The sequence below is a fragment of the Balaenoptera physalus genome, assembly GCF_965194825.1.
Source record: "Balaenoptera physalus genome assembly, chromosome: 1".
Taxonomy (NCBI): Eukaryota; Metazoa; Chordata; class Mammalia; order Artiodactyla; family Balaenopteridae; genus Balaenoptera; species Balaenoptera physalus.
Genome location: NC_138882.1, coordinates 113,663,352 through 113,688,498, shown reverse-complemented (window position 1 = coordinate 113,688,498; position 25,147 = coordinate 113,663,352). Strand labels below are relative to the sequence as shown.

Sequence of the window (25,147 nt, the reverse complement as noted above, 5' to 3'; positions counted from 1 at the left end):
TTTTCTTTGTCTTTAATTTTTGCCAATTTGATTACTATGTGTCTCGGTGTGTTTCTCCTTGAGTTTATCCTGTATGGGACTTGCTGCGCTTCCTGGACTTGGATGGCTATTTCCTTTCCCATGTTAGGGAAGTTTTTGACTATAATCTCTTCAAATATTTTCTCGGCTGCTTTCTCTCTCTCTTCTCCTTCTGGGACCCCTATAATGCGAATGTTGTTGCATTTAATATTGTCCCAGAGGTCTCTTAGGCTGTCTTCATTTCTTTTCATTCTTTTTTCTTTATTCTGTTCCGCAGCAGTGAATTCCACTATTCTGTCTTCCAGGTCACTTATCTGTTCTTCTGCCTCAGTTATTCTGCTATTGATTCCTTCTAGTGTAGTTTTCATTTCAGTTATTGTATTGTTCATCTCTGGTTGTTTGTTCTTTAATTCTTCTAGGTCTTTCTTAAACAGTTCTTGCATCTTCTCAATCTTTGCCTCCATTCTTTTTCCGAGGTCCTGGATCATCTTCACTATCATTATTCTGAATTCTTTTTCTGGAAGGTTGCCTATCTCCACTTCATTTAGTTGTTTTTCTGGGGTTTTATCTTGTTCCTTCATCTGGTACATAGCTCTCTGCCTTTTCATCTTGTCTATCTTTCTGTGAATGTGGTTTGTGTTCCACAGGCTGCAGGATTGTAGTTCTTCTTGCTTCTGCTGTTTGCCCTCTGGTAGATGAGGCTATCTAAGAGGCTTGTGCAAGTTTCCTGATGGGAGGGACTGGTGGTGGGTAGAGCTGACTGTTGCTCTGGTGAGCAGAGCTCAGTAAAACTTTAATCTTCTTGACTGCTGATGGGTGGGGCTGGGTTCCCTCCCTGTTGGTTGTTTGGCCTGAGACAACCCAAAACTGGAGCCTACCTGGGCTCTTTGGTGGGGCTAATGGCAGACTCTGGGAGGGCTCATGCCAAGGAGTACTTCCCAGAACTTCTGCTGCCAGTGTCCTTGTCCCCACGGTGAGCCACAGCCACCCCCTGCCTCTGCAGGAGACCCTCCAACACTAGCAGGTAGGTCTGGTTCAGTCTCCCCTGGGGTCACTGCTCCTTCCCCTGGGTCCCGATGTGCACACTACTTTGTGTGTGCCCTCCAAGAGTGGAGTCTCTGTTTCTCCCAGTCCTGTGGAAGTCCTGCAGTCAAATCCCACTAGCTCTCAAAGTCTGACTCTCTAGGAATTCCTCCTCCCGCTGCCGCACCCCCAGGTTGGGAAGCCTGACGTGGGGCTCAGGACCTTCACTCCAGTGGGTGGACTTCTGTGGTATAAGTGTTCTCCAGTCTGTGAGTCACACACCCAGCAGTTATAGGATTTGATTTTACTGTGATTGCGCCCTTCCTACCGTCTCATTGTGGCTTCTCCTTTGTCTTTGGATGTGGGGTATCTTTTTTGGTGAGTTCCAGTGTCTTCCTGTCGATGACTATCCAGCAGCTAGTTGTGATTCTTGTGTTCTCGCAAGAGGGAGTGAGAGCACGTCCTTCTACTCCGCCATCTTGGTTCCTCAGTTGTTGTGTGTCTTCTGAGAGGCTGTATGGAGTAGTGATTAAGAATATGGGCAGTGGATATAGACATAGAGAATAGACTTGAGGACGTGGGGGGGGGTAGGGGAGAAGCTGGGGCAAAGTGAGAGTAGCATCGACATATATACACTACCGAATGTAAAATAGCTAATGGGAAGCAGCAGCATAGCACAGGGAGATCAGCTCGGCACTCGGTGCTTTTTGATGACCTAGAGCGGTGGGATAGGGAGGGTGGGAGGGAGGCTCAAGAGGGAGGGGGTATGGGGTCATATGTATGCATATGGCTGATTCACTTTGTTGTACAACAGAAACTAACACAGTATTATGAAGCAATTATACTCCAATAATGATATATTAAAAATTAAAAAAAATATATGGGCAGTGGAGCAGGACTCTGTGGGTTTAAATCCCAGTCCCACAACTACTGCTCAATTTAGGTGAAGTTAACCTCTCTGGGCCTCTGTTTGTTCATCTGTAAAATGGAGATAATCACAGTTCTTGCTTATTAGGTAGTTGTAAGGATTACATGATTAAACATGTCAAGTGTGTCAAACAGTGCTTGGCACACCGCTGGTGCTCAGTTAAGTGTTGACAACAAACATTATTGTTCAAGAAAACTCTTCTCACCCCAACGTGATGAAGACAGTGTCTAATGTTTTCTTCCTAAAATTTTCAGGTTTGGCTTTTCAAAAGTCTTCCAAAAAGTCTTTAGTTACTCTTCCTTTTCCTTTTCTGTTTCCTTCCTTTCCTGAGCAAATCATTCGTAAGGCCATTAGCTGGGGTAGAGCAGGGTAGGTGTCCACGTGGGGCTGAGGGGGAGCCTTGATGGCCCTGAGTGGGGTGTAAGAGCCTAGAAGGGGTGAGGAGGGATCCATGCAGGAAGGTGGACTGGTGTGGAGAGTCAGATCCTGAGCAGGGAGAGGAAAGTGTGGTATCAGAGCCCTAGTACTGTGAGGTGGGATCCTTATGGGAGCGAGAGTGGTGGCAGAGATAGAAGTTAGTTACTTCTAGGGGGAGTGTTCAAATAAGTAAATACGTATGTAGTAATAGAAGTAGGAAACTAATCAGTTCAGAATTTCAGAGAGTGACAACAATTAAAATAACAAAAAGTGTAAAGTTGTATAATTGCTTAGAATTCTGTAGTTCTCAAAGCTCATGTCTTTATAGTGGTAAATACCACTGGGTACTCCAAAAAAGGGAGCCCCTCTCCAAAGGGGGGACTAAAAATAAATGGGGACTTCCTGGTTCTTCCCTGACACCTTTGCCCAAAAGCCCAAATTTAAAAATGTATCAACCCTACTGACCATGCTATTATGTTTCTAAGAGCTTCTGAGTCAGCTGAGGAAACCAACATGGATGTTTGGAGCTGGGCCCTCAAACACCACTGGTTTATAGGTAGGAACTGATGTTGTGCTTTAAGACGTCTTGTTGCATGAAGTGAGGTAGATACAAGGCAGGTAAAAACTCAGGCTCAGTTATACCTTCCTGTAAACTGGGCTGCTGTCAGTTTTTATCACTAAGGATTATCTTGTACGCTGGGGCATCAGTCAAGATTGGAGATCTGAAATGATAGTTTCTGAGCTTGAAAATTATCTCCATTCTCTGTCCTTGGACTTATCTTTGAACATCTGCTGTCCCATCTAAACTGGAGTTACTTGAAGTCCCTATTATAAAACAGAGGAAAGGAAACAAGTGGTATCAGGGTCCCTAAAAGGCACCTGGAGCTGCTTTTGCTGGTCTTCTAACCTCTGCTTTCTCACTAGAACAAGGGTGGGCACAGTATGGTCTGTGGACCAAATCCAGCCTCGCCCCTTCCATTAGATATTGTCTACAGCTTTTTCCCTGCTAAAAGAGCCAAGCTGAGTAGTTGCTACCAGAGACTGTATGACCTGAAAAGTTAAAAATATGTACTATCTGGCCCCTTCAGAAAGTTTGATGACCCTCGCATGAGAATGTTAACACCATAGAGACATTGGCTGTGTCTTGTTCACTGCTTTAGTTCCAGAATGTGGAGAATTGGATGTTTTCCGCCCCTCCCCTGCCCTCAGTGTCCTCTCCCCTTCTCTCTTACACCTTTGCTTCCCTAGTAGGCATAAGAGGATGGACTCAGCAGTCAGTATCATTCAAGAGCAAAGAGATTGCCAAGCTCTGGTAGAAAATGAGAATAGCACCACAGCAAAGCTGTGTGCCTGGGATGCTGTTGACCAGGTGCTATGTGTGCACTGCTTTGTAGATAACATGTGCCCCCTGAAACTCACTACAACCCAAGACTATGGGATTCAGCTACAAGAGGCTGTGGTCCCTTATGAAAGTTACTAATGTACAAAACCAAGAGGATGACTGGTTTGGCCAAAGCTTGACTCACGAGACGTAAATGTCTGAGCCTTGATATCAGGCAGCTGCTCAGAAAGCCAAGTGTGTGTCATGGTGAGCTTTGGGAAAGGCTCTGAGGAGAGTACCTTTTGGGAGTTCTCATACCATATATGTCTCAATTCTTAAAGTAATAAATTAAGCTAAGAAACTGCTAAATAATGACCTCCATGATGACCTAGGCTCAACTCTGGAGTCCCACATTGGACAGTGGTGGTGCAGAGCCAGCTGCCCCATGACTCACCCCTCTTTTCATTGTTTTCCTGCTTTCCCAAAGGGCCTCGTGTGTCAGGTGTAGACTTGAACCTGTGTGATCAAGGACCACCTGTGACCCAGGAAAGAGGCCCACCAGGCCCTAGAAGCAGACTTTACACCAGCTGGGCCGGGATTTCTGGGTCTGGTGGGCGTATCTCCTCAGACATGGGAGTGAAGTAACTGGAGGAGGACCAGAGTGGGGCCTGAAGGGAAGGCTGGACGGCCAGCCATGTAATTTAATCCTTCTGGGACTTGGTTTCCTTTTCCATTAAAACAGTGTAAACCAAACAATTACATAAGGGCTTAGTTTTTGAACAGGGAGCTATTTTCTAGCTCTGCAAGCCTGTAGGTCTATGAATCTGAAAACTTCTAGTGCCTGTGCTTTCCTCAACTTGACAAACACCTTGGACAAAATGTGGCAGCAATTATGCCCTGTGGACACCAGAAGTCATGAACCGTTCATCCCAGAGGACCTGCTGTGGCACTGAATTACCACACTGAGGAAACCAAGCCCCAAATAGCCTGGGTCCAGGGGGCTGAGTGCTTCTGCCTGTTTCAGAAAGGTAATGCTGCCATTTTTTTCTAGGGGAAAACCTTCCATTCTCCATAAGCCCCGCAGGCCTCTGGTGCAGAACTTCCTCCTCACTGGTCCCCGTGCAAATACCTAGGCGGCCACAAGAGACCCTTTCTCCCAAGCCCAGAGCTTTGCTGACCTGTTTTCTGCCCCACTTCCCTCTTCTTCTTTCTTTAGGAGAGCCATAGTAGTGGGACCAAATGAAGCTATGAGCTGTTCACTCATAGTAAAAGAGATTCTCTTTTGATCCCAGCTGTTTTAAAATCTCGAGTTCCACAAGGAAGTATGGAAGCTTAGAAAATCTGGCAGCAAGTCATATTCCTGAAATATCTGCTGAGTGGTCTTGTTTTCTGAACTGACTCTCTCCATTTTCTCCTCCTCTTCTTTGTAAATCTCTCTTATTAAACGAGATTGGGAGATTTTTCAATAGATTAACATGTTCTCAGGAGATTTGGGCCAAGTTTCCAACTTGAATGTTACTCAAACCCAAACAAAGTGTGTGCATGCCTCCTCCTTCTCGAGTTTTCCCTGCTTATGTTTCGTGACTAGTATTTTTAATTTTTATTTTTAAATGTGTGGGGCTTTTTTGGCCACGCCTTGCAGCTTATGGGACCTTAGTTCCCAGAACTGGGCCCCGGGCAGTGGAAGCACGGAGTCCTAACCACTGCACCGCCAGGGAATTCCCCGTGACTAAAAGTTTTTTTAAAGCATAGCATCCCTGTTGTTTTGCCTGCCCTTCGCTACTGTCTTCGGCTGTCTGGAAACATCATTTTTTGGACCTACTTCTTTTCTGTTTTTTTCTTTTTTCTGAGTTTTTAAAGTGTTCAGTTCAGCAAGTATTTTTTGAGTGTTTTCTGTGAGTCAGGAGCTGGGGAAAATGATGAAAAAGACAGACCTTGCCATTGGAGAGATCGGGTGTAGTAGAGACAGACAGTTAAACTGAGCTTTCCTCCCCAAGGCAGGACAAGATTTTACCTATCCCTGACTCTTCCCAGCCCATGATGCTCGCCTCAAACCCTTACCACCCACCACGAATGACTGCTGATGCCCCTCCCTTCTTAGTCTTCTTCCTTGTGATATTGTAGTTGCTAATATAAATTTACAGAACCAGCTGCACACAACGGGGTGGCGTAAGCACCTAGGTGATCAGGGTGATCAACAGTGCACTGCTGGGCTCTCCCAAACTCTAGTCTAACCCTAGCTTAAGGGATTTTTTTGGTTTTGGTCAGTGGTAGATTAAAAAAAAAAGTCAAAACCAGATTAAGCTCTGAGGCTACCAAAGTGGTTTTGTAAACCCTATCAGCAGTTATTTGCCAAGAATCTATTATTTGCAAAGCTGCAAGCCAGCAGCTGTGCAGGATGTAAAGTTGTGTTGCCTTCTGCCCTCTCTCTACCTCTGCAGAAGCACAGGACTCTCATCGCCCAGGGAAAATGTCACCACTTCATGTTCAATTTCTCCCATGTCCCTTTCTCAATAACAGTTATTGGGTCTCAGCATTTTTCTCTTCCTCTTCCCTCCCTCCTTTCTTACCTCTGATGAAAGAAGTTTTCACATATCGAAGTATGGGGAAGTCATTCTGGCTTATACATGAGTTAACTTAAATTTTATGCTAACTGAAACAGCCTGTTTGTGGCCTATCAAACATACATTGTATATCTGCTTTAATTATTAAAGAAAAAGGCACACTGACCAGAAGTAAAGAATGTCCATGTTGAAAATGAAATGCCCCTCTTCCTGGGACACCAATGTCGGTACTCTTTTGGTGATAAGAATCTCTTCCCAGGTTCCAAGGGCATACTGCATATGCTGTACGTGTATGTGCTGGTCTGTCCTTTTTTTTTTTGAAGAAATGTATCCCTGACTTGTTTACTGTTCTTTGCTCTGACAAGATATAAAACTGTGCTGAGAAACACTGCTTCTCCAGAGCAGTTTCTCAGAGTAATCTGGGAAGCTGGCTTCCAGGCTACAGTCCTCAGTTTGGCTCAAATAAAACTCTTTCCTATTCTTATTATTGATTGTTTATTGATTATTTTCATTGACACCTCTGTCTATCCTGGACTCTGGAGTATACCCACAGTGTAATGTGCACTGAGCTGCACTGCTCTAGAAATTGTGTGAACTAGGAAGCCCATCTGTGGGTCACAGAGGGGAGGCTGCTTGGCAAGGAAGCCCATTTGCCCTTCTTGTCCATAAGTCTTTTGAAATAATTTGGTTTGAAACTATTTTTTTTCTGATTCTTGGTGTGTTTTTATGTGAACAAGTAGATGTCCTGTAAAGCACTGCCTCCTAACATCATTGCAGAAATGCACACGTCAGCACTGTGGAAATGGCCTCAGCATCTTCAAACAAAGACATGTTGGATCTCATCGCCAACCAAAGAGCCACTCTCACCTGTTCTTGCCTCTCTGTATCCTGTCTTAATTATACCTATGAGATAGGCATGCAAATAAGCTGGGCAAACAGATGGAAAACCTAGATGCAAATAATACCCAGCTGACAGTGGATAATGTTTACATGCATTGCCAGTTGGGTGTTGTCTTCAAACCATATGAAGCTGACTTGACATGGAACATCAAGACTAGTCCATTCATTTCCACCACAGCATTGTAGAATCTTGCTGTGACTGGCACTCCTGTGGTAATAATTCTCACAGAAGCTCATGCAATGATGGGAAGCCATATAGGCACAAAGAATGTCTAAATCTATACCAGATGGTGCACACAGGGAGATCAGTGAATTTGGATAGTTTGTGATAAGTATGTTTGCATTTTATTTTCTCCTTAAAAATAAAACACACACAGAAAAAAGCAGATCCACTTGAAATGAGAGCAGTGTGGAGGCCACAGCCACTAGGAAGATGGACTGAGTTTTCCACTTCTGTGGTTCCAATGAAAAGGGTTTTGCACTCGTTTGGCTGGGTCAGTTTCACCATCAGGTGTTCCAGGTGAGCAAGTCAGTTCTGGTTTCCTTCTAAAAGAGCCCCCATTTGGAATTCGCTGTGTGCCTCACATGTGTTTGTTTCTGCTGCCAAGGGATTACTTATGCTGGCTGGCCTGATTGAACGACCATATGGCAAAGGCTCCTGCACTTCCAGCGGCCCAGAGTTCCTTTCCAGCTGCAGAGGAAACACAAGCAGTGTAGAAGGAGATCAGATGGACTCTTCTCATCTCAATTTTCTGGAGAGGTGGTGCGATGGCTTTTAGATTTTAAGTCAAGTAGCTGTCAGTCAATCTCTGAAGGAAGCTCAGCTGAGGGCACTGAAGTCTATCAGATCACCCAAGCTTACAGTTTATGCTTGTTTCCTTGTCTGTAAAGGTTGGAGCCGATGATCCTGAAGGTCCTTCTGATTCTACAATCCAGACGTTTTAAAGACTCATGCCCACACCCCTACCCCACCCCCGCCCCACGCGCTACATGTTGACATGCACGTCAGCTACGCCCTCTGTACGATTTCCTATGGTGCCTTTTGGTTTGTTTTTTAGCCCAAGAAAGTTATCATGTTCTTACTGTCTCAAAAGCCCAGAAGTCACCATTTAGGTCATCCTTGAGGTGCAGAATTCCCTTTGTCCACTTCCTACGGAAGAAAATTGTTTTAAAGTGGGATAATGTAAACAAAAACGTTATTACTATTTGTTTCATGACATTTATTTATGTACAATGCTATGCAGGAGGATTTCTGCAAACCTTTATAACGGTGGTATGTCATAGAGTCAGAGTTAGGTTTTGAATCACAAATTTATTATAGAAAGATACCAATTTAATAAATGTGTTGCAGTAGGTCTTCTAATATTTGTATGCTAAAATGTGACAGACAAAACAGAAAAATGGTCACATCCAATAAGGGGGGAAAGTTTGGAATTAACTGCTGCAGATCATAGCCTGTGAGTGCCCCTTGTTGGGCCCAGAGATGACCTAGTATTAGCCCTTTAAGAGGGCATATGCCAGGTTGGGGTGCGGAGACCATTTGTAGCTCTAGGAAATGCTTTTGCTACCTAATTATGTATTCTGAGTTATAAAAAGGATTTGTAACTGCAAGTGGTTTTCAAAGAATAATTTTCTACTGGTGTAAACAGCAACTACGAGATCTATAAATTAGAAAGAGTGGCTGGAAAATCTCAGCAAAACTAACTTTCCCTGGACAGGTGCCTTTACTTAGGCATTTCTGGGCAAAGTCAGCTTTGCTAAGTAGCCATTAGGTCTCCACGGGTCAAGAGAAAGGGGAAAAATTCATCCCAAGCCGTGCCTTGGAAAGGAGTGTTTCAGTCATTACCTGTACTTGGTTTTTCTTGCAATCAAGAAACTGGTGGGAGGAATGAGAACTTCATGGGAAATAAGGCTTTGCATTCTTTGTTTATTGGAAAAATGCTTTGCTTTTATTTGATTTACTGTCCAGGTAAGTCAGGAGAGGATGGCTGAGTTAGCTGGACCCTTTAACATCCCAGGCTTAGGCCAAGGCACCTGGATCCTGGCACCTCCTCCAGAACTTTCTCCAGATCTCTCTTGTTCTCTTTCTGGGGAACTAGGATGAACGTGCTCCTTACATGGGGCGCTGTGTCAGGGCAGAAACCTGGAGGCACCTACCCCGAGAGTTATCACAGGCCACGATGCATACCTTGTGTTGTTTCTTCCTTCATCGTCTTGATATTTTGATAAAGAACAAAGAGCCCTCTTCATAAAACAGACAGTAAGTCTTGCTCTAACCAAACGAGTCCACCACTGAAATGAGTGCCAGTTAATTTCCTTCCTTTGAAACTCAAACATATGATCAGACATATATGTCAAGTATCCCAACAACTGAAATGTTTTAATATTCTCTCCTATCTTCCCTGCTTATTTCCAAAATCCAAGTGCTTTTTTGCTGTAAGCAAAACTATGCGGGAAAGTTCTTTTCAAAAATGCTCTCCCATACCACCGAAAGGTTTCCTGATTATAAAAGGAACCTACACAACTACTGCTAGAAAAGTCCTGCAGCACAGAACAGGTGAGGAGAGGCAGGGCGGCGGTGGGAGTCTGATATGGGCAGGGCTCTCTGTAGGAGGCATATCTGGGCCTTGGGGCCCCGCAGGCCCAGTGGACCAGTTGGGTCCCTGAGCCAAGAATCTGCCTCAAGCAGGGGATGGGGGAGGGGTAGCAGGGGATGGGGGAGGGGTAGCAGGGGTACCTTGGCCTGTCGACTGGCTCCAGCAGCTCGAGGGTGCAAAGGGAGGTCATGAGTTTCAGTCTGCTGCTTAGCAAAGTTCACAAACACCTGGAGGCAGGGGAAGAGCAAGAGTAGGTAGATATTTCCAGAAAACGGCACCCTCCACCCACCCACCCACTTTGCTTTCTGTTTTCCCCAGTTAAGTACAGCCCTGCTGGAGCAGCTTGTGCCCTGCCCAGGGCACAGGGCTTTTTCTTGGAATTGTGAGCTAAGCCAAAGGAGTGCCCACAGGAGGATTAAAAGGTCAACAAGGCAAGGCAGATTCTCAGCTACTGGTGTCCTCCTGAAACTCTAAAGGAATAACTAAAATATCCCAAGCCAGGAGAACAGGAGCTGATCTCCCCACTTTTCTCTTCTCTCTTCAGTGTGCCTGTCCTTGCCTCCACCTGCTTATGCTGATAAGAAGCTCCTCAAAGGGTAAACAGAGGCTTGCCTATTTCCACTGCTTTATTGAATAGTCTTTAAGGGTGTTTATTTAAAAAACAAAAAACCCCCAATAAAACCCAGAAACAAATGTCCATATGGATGAATGGATAAACAAAACATGGCATTTACATGCAACTGAATAGTATTCAACTTTAAAAAGAAAGGATATTCTAACACATGCTACCACGTGGATTTACCTTGAGGACATTATGTTCACCAAAATAAGCTAGGCACAAAAGGACAAATATAATATGATTCCACTTATATGAGGTACGTGGAGTAGTCAACAGAAAGTAGAACAGTGGTTACCAGTGGCTGGGAGAGTGGTTACTGGGGAGTTATTGCTTGATGAACACAGAGTTTCAGTCTGGGAAGATGAAAAATTTCTGGAGATGGATGGTGGTGATGGTTGCACAACAATGTGAATATATCAATACTTAATGCCACTGAAGTGTAATGCCACTTAAAAATGGCTAATTATGATATATATATATTTTTATATGTATTTTTTACCACAATAAAAAGTGATCACGTTAAAAAACCTGACACATGGCACACATTTATCAAAACTCACTGAACTGTACACTTTAAGTGGGTGCTTTCTATTGTATTTAAATTAAGCATTAGTAAAGTTGATTTGAAAAGAAAAAAAATGGCCACCACCACAAACCAGGAAGGAGAAATAATGTCCTAGAGTTGTGGGGAAGGATGCTGTAAAAAAGTCCATGAAGTCTGCTGATGGCTGAAATATTGTTAGAAGACAATTTCTGATATTCCAAGTTTTGCCCTAATGGACAGAGGGACTAGAGTGTTGGCACTTGGGCATGTCCTGCCTCGCTCTCCTGTGGATTCCAGCCCAGCCTTTGCCCGGCCCCGCTCTGCATGTGGCGTCCTCTCGGCCTTGCCTGGTCCAGCGTGGTCTGCGTGACCGAGTACTCCTCGATGAGCAGGCTGTCCTTGTGGGAGACGAGCAGCCGGAAGATCCTGGCCAGGGAGGAGGAGGAGACCTGGAACTGCAGCATGTTGTAGTGCCTCTCCCTCTGTACGCTGCCTGGGAAGTTCCCCTGGAAGAACTGCTCCACGGGACCCAGGTCGGGAAGCAAGTCGTCCTTCGGGGATTTGATTTTCATTGTGACGATGTAGCCATCTCCAAACCTGAGGGAAGCACATGGCGGTGGGGTACAGGTCTGTTAGCAGCTGGGTCTAAGGAAATCCTGAAATGAGGACTAGACTCATCAAAAATATTGGGAATTAAAGGCATGTACTATAGACCTTGTGTACATGTTTAAAACTAGGATTAAAAGGGCCATGATGGTTCCTGGAGAAGTGGTTTGATACTAGTTTTTAGAGGTCTAAATGCCTTGTGTGGTGAAGTGGGTCTCCAGGCCTGTGTCACAGCTTCCTGTGTCCACCTCTTGGAGACAGGGGTGTTCCCTGCTCCTTGCCCTTTAACATACTTGCTGAAGTCAAGGGTGGTCTGAGCCCTGTGCTGAGATCACAGGCTGCCCAGTGCTTACTCGGTGGAGGAAAGACTGCCCGGCCCTTTAAGAGACTGGCCTGGTGGAAGCAAAGGTTTGGGAAGGCAGCGCTTCCCTGGGGAAGCTTCCAGAACAAATGGAGCTGCCAGGGCCAGGGCCATCGGTGCTTCCCTCCTCCCCTCACCAGGTCACCCACCTGTGGATCAAAAATGGTCCACCAGCGTGAATGCATGGCTAGCTGGCTTCCCGTCACACTTACACCAGGGTATACTTACTTCAGTGCTCCCTCCATGATCCAGGATTGTTCCCCTTTACAATGAAATGCCTTTACCTTTCAGCCCCGGAAAATTGACCATCCTCCACATGGGAACATTCCCTCTCACCTGCTCTCCCATGGGGATATTGAGGACTGAGAGGGAAAGGAGTAGGGAGCAACCAGGTCTCAGCAGGTGGACACTGTAAGTTGCTGACATGGGTCTGGCGACCTCACATGCTGAAGTCCCCCTAGATATCTGTGTAGTGTGCAAGCCGTAGTTGCTCAAGATATCACGGGTCAAGTGCCCAAATGCAGCTAATCTACTAGACCTTCCTCTCAACCACTTATCTGTATGATGTGTACGAAGCACGATGTGTATCGTGCAAGACACTCCCCTGGATACATGGAGATGAAGCGTCTCGGTGTAGATGAGGTGAGTTAGGTTCTCTTCCTTTCACCAACGGGCATGGTGACTTTTCTGTCCTGGGCTCTCATTTATCTCTGATAAATGAGTGATAGCTATAAGTCCACCCTTCCTAGTTTATAAAGCATATCAGAAGGCAAAGGAGCATGACATTCTTAATAAAATCTTATTTTAAGTGATTGTCGGCTTTGGCGCACAAACTGTTATTAATAACACATTATTTACAACAGTCTACAATTTACAGGGATGGGATAATCCTGCTGAAGATTACTGGCATTGCTGGTTTGTCTTATAATACATGGTCATTTCTCAAATTCGAAAGCATATGACATGGCAGAAAGGAACACTGATTGCTCAGGCCGTTTGGTCTCTGAATCATTCCTACCGTGGTTGTGGACTCTTATTAAATGGGTCATGGGTCCTGGATCTGTTGGGCTAAGTGGTGGGATAATTAGGCAGTGGTAGTGACCCTCCCTCATCCCAAGTGGGCTCTGCATTTGCCCCGATCAGAATCCCCATCTGGAGGCTCGGGGAGCCTTCAGCCATAGGCAGTTAGCCCAACAGAGAGGAGTTACATTCAGCACAACAGCTTTCTCCATCTACTGCTGCAGAATGAGGCCCAGACACCTCTGCCCGTGGGATGAGGGGGCAGCAGGACCCCCCCACATGTCAGTAGAGAGCACAGGCCCTGGCTGACTGCCCCTTCCTCCCCAGAAGGTAATAAAGGCAATCCCCACCATATCCTTACTTGTACTTGAGGTGCTGAATGGTGCCCAGACACTGAAAGGCGCCCTTCGCCATGATGGCAAGCCGGGTGCACAGGGCCTCGCACTCTTCCATGCTGGGGGCGGGGGAGAGCAGGTGAGGGCTGGGAGGACTGGACTCCATTGCCCGCCTGCTCCACCCCAGTCCCTGGGAATCTCTTGCCTGTGGGAAGTGAGGACCACGGCTCTCCCTTCTCTGATGATGCTCATGATGGTGTTCCACAGCATGCGGCGTGCCTGGGGGTCCATGCCTGTGGTGGGCTCGTCCTGTGGGGAGGCAGAGAGGACAGGGGGCTGCTTCCGGCACCCTCCTTGGCTGACTCCCTCTGAGCAGCTCTGCTCTCTGGCGGACAAAGCACAAATTCACTCCCCCGTGGGGCAAGACCCGGGGAAGCCAGCACAGGGCATGGAAGGCGGGAGGTGAATCAGGACCGTGAAGAAACATCATGCACACCTCTAGACTCATTTCAGCCCGTGAATGGGTTAAGGTTGATTAAAAGGCAATGATAGAGTTATCTTAAAAAAAGGAAAAAATTCTCTATATATGTTTGCAAGGAGGCAGGAAGATAGCTCAGGTGATTTTCAGGGTCCCTCCAAGGCCTGTGATCCATGCCCTCATAAACCCCAGACTACAGGGGTATGGGGGCCTCAGGCCTGGTCCAGCTTTGGTGAGAACCACATGAGCCATTGCTCCAGGCCAGTGCACCTGTCCAGTTAGGACCCCAAACAGGCCTCATCAGGCAGTAAAAATTTTTGACCAGTCCCTGACATTCTGCAGAGGGGCTGAACTTCCCTGCTAGAGCCTGCAGCCCCCAAGAGGCTTCCCAGGAACCCAAAGTGAGAATGTGTTGCGACTCTATCTCCCCCCAAGAGCTGTGAACCAAACACTAGGCTGATATGCTCAAAACGAGCAGAATAGGCAACAGCCCAGACAAAAACAGCCCGCTGCGTTTTCTAAATCTGCTGACCCAACAACAGAGATGCAGCACTCGGCTCTTGCAAGCCCTTTGGTGGTCCCGGTGGTGCTCACCAGTAGCACCAGCAGTGGGCAGCCTATCAGGGCAATGGCTGTGGAGAGTTTCCGCTTATTGCCTGCACTGTAGGTGCCGGCCAGGCGGTCTGCGTAGAGAGACAGGCCCAGGCTCTGAATACTCCAGTTTGTCACCTAGGGAAGAGAAAGAAATCCCATTTGGGATAAACAAACAAGCAAACACCCCAAACCTCCACCAACTCAAAGTCTTGGGCTCCCAGATCGCACACCTTCAGGATGACAGACCCAGCTAGGCTGAAAAAGGACCACCTGCTGGCTCATAGGGTGGCTCGTGGCCTTCAAGGGCCAGACGTCTCCTTTCCACTGTGGGCCTTAGATCTCAGTGTGGTTTGGTCTGCTCCACACCCGTTGGGTGTAGCCCCCTGAGAAATGGCCTTCAGCTTTACAAGAGTCAGACAATGCTTCTCACCCAGTGTCCTGGACTATGGCTAGGAGTAGAAGAGGAAGAGTCCTAGGGTCTGTTTAAGAAGATGGTGGGTCCCAGACCTGTTGATACCACCCCTCATCACGGTCACACTTGAAGTCTTGTGCGTGCATCTAATATACACTTATTGAGCACCTTCTATGAACCAGGCATAGAAGGGCGCTAGAGAATAATGGTGAACATGGCCATTGCTGCTGTACTCACACATGGCAGGGGGTGGTGACAGACAACCAAAATACACAGAATAATGACAGATTGTAACAGCGCTTTGAGGGAACTCAACAGTAAACTATGATAGAGAATATACCGTGTGTGTGTGTGTGTGCACGTGTGTGTGTGCGCGCGCGCGTATGCACGTGCATGTGCACAGAAGGAAAGCTAGGGAGGTCTCTTGGAGACAGGCCCACCATGCCTCTGCCTTCTGCACCTCTACCTGGAATGTTCTTCCCCTAGATATCCACATGGTTCACTCAGGCCTTCACCCAGAAGTCACTTCCTCTGTGAAGCTGTCCCTGGGCCGCCCTACATAAAAGTGCACACCCCACAATTCTTCCCTGCTTTATTTTTCCCCTAAGGACTTTTTACTCTCAAATGTACTGTATATTTTACTTGTTTATCTTTTTAGTGTCTGTCCCTCCCACTAGAATATAAGCTCCATTTTTTACTTTTTATTTGGAATAGTCCCCAACTGACAGAATCGTGTAAGAATAAGAATAGTGCAAAGAACACTCATAGACTCTTAGTCTCTATTTTTCTCTCTCCTTCTCTCACACACACAAAAATACACACACACACACACACACACACACACACACACACACACAATGTTTTCAGACTCATCTGAGGGTCAGTTATACTTGGCCCTTCATTCCTAAATACTTCAGTGTCTATTTCCTAAGTATAGGGACATCCTCTTACATAACCACAGTACAGTTATGATTGTCAGTAAATTTAATATTGTCACGATACTTTTATCTAGATTATTACCCTTCACAGTCTGGTTTTGCCAATTCACTCAGTAATGTTCTTTCCAGCACTATTTTCTCTCCAGTACAGGCTGCAGTGTAGTGTACATTATTCAGTCACTGTGTCTACTTAGCCTCCTGTGATCAGGAACATCTCCATAGGCTTTCTCTGCCATTCCATGTCTTTCATGACTTTGATAATTTTTAAGAATACAACCCGTATATACATATACATATACATGTATTTTAATAGAATGTTCCTCTAGATCTTGTCAAATGTTTCCTCATGATAAGGTTCAGGTTATGCATCCCAATCAGAATATTCTGTAGGTGAAGCTGTGTCCTTCTCAGGGTATCACATCTAGGGGTGTGGGACGTCCACCTGACCCTCAGCGGTGACGGTGGTTTTGAGCGCCCAGTTAAAGTGCTGTCTAATTTCCGCACTGTGAGATTATCAGGCTTCCCCCACACAACCAACAAGCAATCTGTGGGAGATACTTTTAAGCCATAAAAATATCTTGCTTTTCATAAAAAATTTCCCCTAGACTCAGCAACCACAAATCTTGTCACAATCCAGTCTTTACTCTGACCCTTGCAAAATGATTTTCAAGCTCTGGAACTTCCTGCACACTAACTAGCTGGCTCTCAGCATTTGACTGTAGGCAAGAACCATCCCTTCTCTCCTGATTATCTACTTATCTACTTAACAATATGGAGTTATAAATCCCTACTTTTCCTCCAATGTTTTATAACTGTCATGGTATTTAATTATGTTGATGCTTAAATTGTCCCATATTTGGCCATTGGGAGCCCCTTCAAGATGGCTCCTGTGCACTTATGACATGTCTCTATCATTTTTTTTTAAAGCACTCTTTACTTTCTGACATAATAAGATGTTCCAGGCTCATTTTACCTATGGTGTCTCAGCCCTGGAATTTGTCAGTTGTCTGAAGAGTCATAATTCCTTTTAGTGGGGAATGGTATTAGAGATCAAAATCTGGACACTTAAATATACTCATTTTTACTGGGGTATTTTTGCTTCTTGGCCTTTTCAGACGACAGATATATGGACACACAAACATACACACACATGCACACACCTATGTACGCATATGTGCAATATACATGAGCACATACGGCATGCATGCACAAACATAAGCACGTAACTATTTCATGAGTTCACAGTGATAGCTCCGATTCCAAGCCACCCTTACAGGATTCTTTCTTACTTTCCCCCTTTTCATATTTGTATGTCTCTTCTTCCACGTTGAGAACTCTGGCTCCAAACAACATAAACGCATTTATTCATTTACTTAGTCCTATAAAACATGTAAAATTGTTTCAGAATTGCTTTGCCTATGCCACTGTAAAAAACAAATCAACTAAAAAGAGCTCAGTTTGCTTGTAGCTCTTTCTCTCTGCTCCACCTGCCCAAGACTGAGGATATACTGTCAAATATTGTATCATCAGTTATTTGTATTAGTTCTTTTCCTCCCCTCCTGTATGATTATTACATTCATTTGAAATAAAATTGGATTAATTTGTTTTAGTTTGCTTTCAGTGTTAGGATTTTCTTTTTGTTTTCATTTTTACCTCTTCTTCATTCTTACTGATTTAGTTTTATGTTTTTGAATATGTAGCACATTAACATGCTTCCAGAAGTTTAAACTATACAAAAAAAATACCCTGAGAGAAGTGTTATTCTCTCCCATTTCCCTCTTGCTGATCACTACATTTATTGTTTTCCCGTTTATCCTTCCTATATTTCTATTTGTAAAGGTAAGCAGACATATTTATGCTTTCTTATTTTTCCTACTTTCTTACACTAAAAATTAGCATTCTACATGTGCTCTTTTGCACTTTGCTTTTTTCACTTAACTATATCTCCTAGAAATAACTCCATATCAGTTCACAGAGATTTTCTTTGCTTCTGTTTTTTTTTTTTTACAGCTGCATAAGACCTTATTGTATGTATTTATCACAAATTATTCAGCCAATTTCCTATGTCTGAACATTTAGCTAATTTCCCATATTTTACGAGTAAAATGCAGTGAATAACCTTGTGCATAAGCATTTTGTACTGGATCAAAGGGTAAATGTGTATACCGTTTTGTTAGATATTAGGGCAGGACTTTTTTTATCTGTTTTGTTCACTGCTATACCCTTGTTTTCCAGAACAGTACTTGACACGTAGCAGACACTCAGTTGAGTATTTGTTGAATGAATAAATGGATAGCGTGCTCCAGCTTTGCCATCTCTAAATAAATGTATTCTCATAAAACAGGTTCTCGAGTGGCCATAACAAACCATGTTTATTTACCCTCTTGATTTTCTCTGCTGGTACACCTCGAAGCCGGGCATAAAGGTAAAGATGTTCTCGCCCTGTAAGCAGGTCATCGATTGCATCAAACTGAGGACAGTAGCCCATACTTTGATGGACGTCAGAAATATTGGTTAAAATACTGCAAGAAGAAAAAGCAGTTAGCAGGTTTCCTTCACAAAGTGGGTGACCAGAGATCTAGGGCTGGAGGAGTTTCTGCCAATAAGATAAGAAAGCTGCCTCGGGCTTCCCTGGTGGCGCAGTGGTTGAGAATCTGCCTGCCAATGCAGGGGACACGGGTTCGAGCCCTGGTCTGGGAAGATCCCACATGCCACGGAGCAACTGGGCCCGTAAGCCACAGCTACTGAGCCTGTGCGTCTGGAGCCTGTGCTCCGCAATGAGAGGCCGCGATAGTGAGAGGCCTGCTCACCGCGATGAAGAGTGGCCCCCGCTTGCCGCAACTGGAGAAAGCCCTCGTACAGAAACAAAGACCCAACACAGCCAAAAATAAATATAAAAATAAATTAAAAAAAAAAAAAAGACCTAAAGAAGAAATACATGGCGAATATCTTTCTAAAAAAAAAAAAAAAAAAAGAAAGCTGCCTCTTCTCTTCTCCCATTTTGCTTTAGAAATATGCATGACATGTAGCAATCAGAGCAGGAGCTGTTTGGTTAGAAACTGATAAACTCCAGGAGTTCTGAGCTTTGAATCCAGTCAGATTCTCCCGTTTCCCTGTCTAGGATAAACTGAATACCTGCTACCCAAAGACAGCTATGCTTTTGGATTGGTTCACCTCTTAAAAACAAAGGGAAGATCAAATTTAAGAAAATGACTAGTGGTTTTTGATCCTTTCAAACATTTGGAAAGTCACTAGAGAAGACGTGTGCTTTCCAATGGAAGTAAATTTCTCCATTTGTGTTTAGTGGCAGAGATAGAGTCAATGAAAGAGGAACCAATCAGATCACCACCTAGAGCAAGAGGCTGGCAGAAGAGAAGAAGAAATGAAATGAACTGAGTCTATCAACTCCCTTTGACCAATATATTCTCTCCCGCTAGAAAATATATTGCCTTGATGAAAAAATAAACTGTCCATAGACTGGTCTAATTTCTTTCCCCCTTCTCTTATAGCTTAGGGTCTATGAATAAAGGATGGATGCAACAGTATGCAACAGGATGGGACAGAGAGAGGCCATGTAGTTCCCCACTATGACAAAAACTACTTAGGTATGGCTGGGCCAATTAGAACCACCCAGAGAAGCAAGGAGGGTCTTTCACCAAATTCACAGGAACTACTCCACTGAAGAACCTGAATCCTGTGTCTTAAACCTATACGTTCTTTCTAGCTTTTGTCTTGGTTTTACCTTCTGGGCATCTGACTGTGTCTCACTTGGAGTATAACTTGATGTCTCATGGTAAAACCTATTACATCCCCCTGCCCTCCACTCCCTGCCCTTTCCCCTTTGTTACCATCATGAAGTCATTTGCTTGGCTAAGCTAGATCTGAAGATGAGATAGACCCAGCCATGGCTCCACCTCTGCCATTCCCTTTGCTCTAGACCCAACAGGGATGGCTGGGGAACCAAATTCATCCTATTTGAGCCAGTGAAGAATGCTCAGGACTCTCCCTACCCAGGGAGCATTGGGCCATGTTGAGGATGGCTTTCCGTAGTCAAGCAGAAGTTGGTTAGGTATCAGCAGTGCCTAACTCCACCCATAAACCAGGGCAGAGAGTTTCTCTGGGCACATCTAATGCGTGTGAGCTCTGCTGTTCAAGGGGCAGCCTGGAAAGAGGCAGACAAGTGCAGGCTCATGTTCTCTGTACTGTCCTGTGGATGACCAGTCTGTTTCCATGCTCCTTGTTTCAGAGAGCAGCAGGCACCCTCCCAGAATCCAAGGGCACATGCCAGTTTTCCCTTCATAGAGGAACCTTGGCCTGCAAAGCCAAGTGTTGACACAGAAATAGCCAATGCAGATTATGGCCTCTGAGGGCCCCAAACCATCCCCCATCTAGAAACTCAACCCAGAGAAAGGATGTGTCACCACAGAGGTTCTTAACCTGGGGTCCAGGAGTTCCTGTAGGGTCATAAATGTGCTTCAGGGCTCAGTAAATTCCCCAAATGCAAAGAATGTATGAAGAGAGGTAATGGGAAACAGTGGTGTATTTTTATAGGAAGAAGGTGCGTGTGTTCATCAGATGATCAAAGGGTGAGATGTTTATGACCCACAAAAGACTAAGAACCACTGATTTGGTGCTTCTCAGAGCTTTCCTAGAATTCACGCTAACAGAGGAATCTCTTAACAATCACAATTCAATTAAATTTTCCAGAGAGTCTATGTCTTAGACTTTTTGGACCATGTCCTCTGGGAGGTCCACCCTTCTGCACAGATCTTTCAGACTCTCAGAGTCACCCTCAGATACAGGGTCAATGCTTACCCTTCCTATGGTGGGACAAGGACATGGCTTAGGACCTGGGAGAGACACCCTGAGACAGGATGAGCAGGACACTCACCTCTTGCCTGCGACAGTGGCATCGCCTGACGTCACTGTGCTGTCCCCAGTGAGCATCTTGAATGTGGTTGTTTTGCCAGCTCCGTTCACTCCCAGGAGGCCAAAGCACTGAGGGAGAACACACAGAATTGGCCTCGCCCTAGAGCCCAGGAAGGTGTGGAGTGTCAGGCCCTAGGGCAAGTGTGTGGGGTGGGGGGAGGCATTTTAGGCCTGTGCTGCCTTTGTGGAGGTCACTAGCCATGTACGGTGTAAGGCAGCAGAATGTGCCACTTAGGCATAAGGATGCTTTTGAGCTGAAGGCAAATGAGAAGAAGCAGATATAAGAAAAGCTCTCTGCCCTCTCCCCTATTTGCTTCAAAGCAGGACATAAATTTACAAGGTGTTTCCCTTTCTTCTCTACCAAGATGGACAAAAATTAATCACTGGAGACAACTTTAGACTCTTACCAGCTTGGAGATGAAACCAGAGGAATCTATACAACAAACTTTACTAACTAGCCTTTATCTACCATTAGTTACCCATATACTTGCTTTCCTACAATTTGCCACCCTAGAAACTATAAGTCCCTTTCCTTTGTCTTGCAACTTCCCTAAAAATGTATTGTTCCTTTGCTAAGATGCTATATAAGCCCAAGTTCTAACCACCCCTTTGGGGTAGTCCTCTCCCCTGTGTATGTACGGTACACATGCTAACAAACGTCTCTTTGTTTTTCTCTTGTTAACCGGTCTTTGGTCAGGCCAGTTGACAGAGCCCCAGCCCCAGAACCTAACAGGGTAGTAGGAAGGAGAATTTTTCCTCCTTGACAGTGGCTACTGAGCACTTGAAATGTATCTACATGTGCTATAAGGTAAAACACACACTAGATTTTGAACACTTAGAACAATAACAAAAAAGAATGTAAAATATCTCATAAATAATGTTTTATATGAATTACATGTTGAAGTGATACTATTTCAGATATATTGGATAAAATTAATGATTAAGATTAATTTCACCTGCTTTTACTTTTTCCTGTGGCTACTAGAAAATTAGAATGACCTGACCTACAGTGGCACATGTTTTATGTCTACTGGCCAGCTCTGCTTGAAAGGAGACCAGAGACATGCATAGGAGCTGATTTTCTGAGGCCCTTTCACATGTGGCCTGCAGAGTACCCACCTCTCCGGGACGGACTCCCACACACAGCCTGTCCACCGCTGGGCTGGAGCTGCCTGAATAAATCTGTAAGATCCAGAGAAAGTGAGCTGAGGACTGAGAGAGGGTTAAGTAGGGAGGGCAAGAGAGCAAAGGACGGTTTAGGCGAAGGTTACATTTTGACACGAATGTGCAGAGGTGCTGTGAGCACTGAGTCTCGAAGCTGACCCCGTGCAGAAATGGAACAGAGGAAGGTTAGCGGGGCTCAGCTGCAGTGGCTGTCGCTGAGGCCCTGTGTCCGTGCCCAAGATGAATACTAGGGAAAGTGCATTGAGCGTTCTTGGAAGACACGTTATAACACTGAGGTTTTATAACCTCACATAAAATTAGGGAAAGGAATTGCTTGGATAAGCATATTGCTTATTTTACAGAAGGCAAATTACAACATAGTGCCATCTCTGGTCCAACTGGCACCTCCAAACTAACATGCCGGCAACTATTCCCTTACCTTGGTTAGTTCATTTAGCCTTAAGATATCAGTTTTATTTCCTCCACTAATAATTCTTTGTCTTTCTTCAGCCACATCATCATCTTCATCTATGATAGGCTCCTTAGCGGGCTCGGTAGTCCTAGATGAAGAAAAGAGGACGGAGTGGGCTGGTGTACAGCATCCTTGGCACTGTTCTTTTCCTCTGACATTCTTCCCATTCCCTGGCTTCTGCCCCAGCCTGGCCTTCCACCCCCGCAGGCTTGAACTCTCAAAAGGACTCCCTACAGGAGAGACGTTAGGCATTAGGCAGAGAGGGCAAGTGCTCGAGTCCAGAGTCTGCCCTGGGCTCCAGTCCTGGCCTTCCCATGTGTGACTTTGGGCATGTCACCGAACCTCTCCAAACCTCACCTCCCTCAACCATAAGATAGGGAGGGGCTGGTAAGAGCGTGTGCCTCATGGGATTGTGGTGGAGATGCACTTGGCACAGTGTCTGGCACAGAGTCAAGACTCCTAACCTGGGAGCTGTTATCATGAAAAACCCTTCGTCTATGGCAAGCACTCAGCAAATGATAGTTACTAGCGCCCAAGCCTCCCGCTTCTTTTAGTCCATCAGGTTATCTCACACCCCCAACCACAGTTCTCCAGCAGCTGTACGTTAAAGCCCTAACTCCCCAGCTGAGATCCCAGAGCCCTGCGGTCAGGCTGCACCTACTCTTCCCACCCGCTCTCCCGTTTATCTCTTGGACTAACCCCTCCGCCAACCGTTGGATCTACCCATGGTCCCCAGCCCATGCTAGCCTTTCCCAGCTCGAGCCCCCGCAGGCATTGCCAGTGGCCCAGTGTTCTCGTTCTCCTGCCCTGCGGAGGAGAATCCTCCTCGTCCTTAAAAGCACAGCGTCTTCTCTGAAACCCTCCCTGAACACCTTGACCTCCATGCTTTCCTTCCTTCCTCCCTGGCCATATCCAGTTCATTACTAAGTACTGTCTGACAGACTTCCTACTATTTATCCAGTCAACTTCTTTTACTCCATCTCCTAATGCCCCCATTCCTTTTTCAGGTTACCACTGTCTCACGCCCGGGTGCCAAAGCGGCCTCCCGTCCGGTCTCTCCCCTTCTAACCCCGGCAGATCATGTCATTCCCCTGAGCAAGACACCCCAACAGCTTTCTGCTGCCCTCAGCCTTAAATTCTACGTCCTCACCAAGGTGGGGGGCATTTCACCACCTGGCTCTGCCCTCCTCTCCAGGCCCATCTCTCATCCCCCTCACCCTCTCCTTTCACGGACATCCTGAACTCCCCACAGGCAGGCATGTCCTCTACTGAGAGCACCTCTTCTTCCTCCCTCTCCTTCCTCTCTTTTCCTGGTTGCTTCTCAGTATGGGCATGGCTGTCTTCTTGAAGCCAGAGACTGTGGCATACTTCTCTGGTCTTCTTTCCGGCCTAATGCGGCAGGACGCGCTCAATGGTGCTGACACCAGAGTCTGAAGCTAATGAGTCTGTTTTAGTAAATAACTCCTCCCCCTCTCTCGCCCCAGGCCCCCTAAGATGTGGCCAAAGCTGCGGGGGTCCTGTAAGGGCTGAGGCTCCCGTGGACGGCGACACACCGTCTCTCCCACAGTAGAACCACGTACTGGCCATGTTGATTTGTTCTAAGTGTGTTGACACCCATTATCTCATTCAAACTCTTTCCAACAATTCAATTCCCTGTGGATCAAAACCTAAAGACAAGTCCTCTGAATCTTTATTTACATGTGAGCACATTCAGCCTGAAAGGTTGAGAAGATAAGAGACAAACACTGTCAAGGAAAGTTTCTTCTGAGTGCCCCGTGATTTGCAATCTGGGCCTCTGGGCTGAGCCCAGTAAATGTCAGCCTGGGTTGCAGAGGGGGCTGCCTTCTGGAAAGCTGAGCACCGACTTCAGAATGATGCAGGGCCTCAGGCAAGAGCATGGGAAGAACGGCACAGCTGGGGTGGGTCAGGGTTGGCAGGGACCCCCTTCTTCCCCAACCAGGGGGGCACAATCACTGCCCCACCCGCTCCACACTGCACCTGGCTGCCTTCACCCCGAATGTCACCCCCATATTACTCCCTTCCTTCCCTGCCCTGTCCCCATTCTCAAATCTCTAACTAGCATAGGGGCCTGCTTTGCCTGTTTTCTCATGAATGCATAAATCTATTTCCTAGTACTTTGGATACCAATGAATCATTATCATTTGCAATGCTATGATGCAATTTAATATGACTATCTGTTTCTTAAATGAATGGGATTAAATATTAGTGATTGAAATTAATAGCATTGCATTTTAAACACTTTAAAGTTTAAACTTTTAAACTTTAAATACGCACAAATTCTAATGTGCCTGTTTTAATGTACCTCTCCTTGTACTATTCAGAACAAGCCAGGCTTTGAGAGCATAAAAAACTTTATGGAGTGGGGCTCACGAGGAAAGAGATGACCACTTGGATGTGAAATCAAGTTCCCTGACTGACAGGCACAGGGAGCTGGCCTTGGTACCCTCAGGGCAGCGGCGCGAGCGTACCATAGGCTGAAGAAGAATTGGTACTGCATGAGGAGGGTCAGGAGGAAGTACACCAACCCTTCTACTGCCATGGCAACCAGGCTCTTCCCAATCAGGTCCCACTGGAACGGATCTGAAGAGTGCTCCTCACCTGGGGATGGAGGCCACCGGAAATCGACAGGAATTAAGTCCACTTAGCTGCCCCAGCTGTCCCGAAAGACCTAGTTACAACACTAGGCTCAGCTAGACTAGGCCTTATGCAAGGGGTTAAGTCAGAGCCAAACCCGAGTCTCATACTGGCTCCTCAAGTCAGAGTAGGGAAGAGTAGGAACTGCCCTTGACCCCTCCTAGTCGCCTTAGCCATGGACACAGAGGCACTCTGGTTCCTTCTAGTGTCAGGAAAATCCCAGACCAACCAGGCACCCCCAGCCCCAGCCCA

The 25,147-nt window shown here is 45.9% G+C and overlaps 1 protein-coding gene and 1 long non-coding RNA gene across 2 annotated transcripts in view; one reads left to right on the top strand and one right to left on the bottom strand.

The window, feature by feature from the left end:
- LOC309636601 overlaps positions 1-19,141 on the top strand; it is a 39,422-nt gene extending 20,281 nt beyond the window's left edge. The window contains exon 2 of the long non-coding RNA XR_014250095.1: positions 18,986-19,141. This is a non-coding gene — a long non-coding RNA (uncharacterized lncRNA). The remainder of the gene's footprint in view (positions 1-18,985) is intronic.
- The window catches only part of ABCA4 (ATP binding cassette subfamily A member 4), a 126,747-nt gene continuing 109,093 nt past the window's right edge, over positions 7,494-25,147 (bottom strand). Inside the window, exons 40-51 of the mRNA XM_082409722.1 lie at positions 24,730-24,859; positions 22,208-22,328; positions 21,724-21,786; positions 20,567-20,673; positions 18,056-18,197; positions 14,326-14,460; positions 13,459-13,562; positions 13,280-13,372; positions 11,279-11,528; positions 9,909-9,995; positions 8,255-8,321; positions 7,494-8,096 (exon numbers count right to left, since the gene is read on the bottom strand). Of these exons, the coding sequence (XP_082265848.1) occupies positions 8,286-8,321; positions 9,909-9,995; positions 11,279-11,528; positions 13,280-13,372; positions 13,459-13,562; positions 14,326-14,460; positions 18,056-18,197; positions 20,567-20,673; positions 21,724-21,786; positions 22,208-22,328; positions 24,730-24,859 (1,268 nt within the window). The 3' untranslated portion in view covers positions 7,494-8,096; positions 8,255-8,285. The remainder of the gene's footprint in view (positions 8,097-8,254; positions 8,322-9,908; positions 9,996-11,278; positions 11,529-13,279; positions 13,373-13,458; positions 13,563-14,325; positions 14,461-18,055; positions 18,198-20,566; positions 20,674-21,723; positions 21,787-22,207; positions 22,329-24,729; positions 24,860-25,147) is intronic.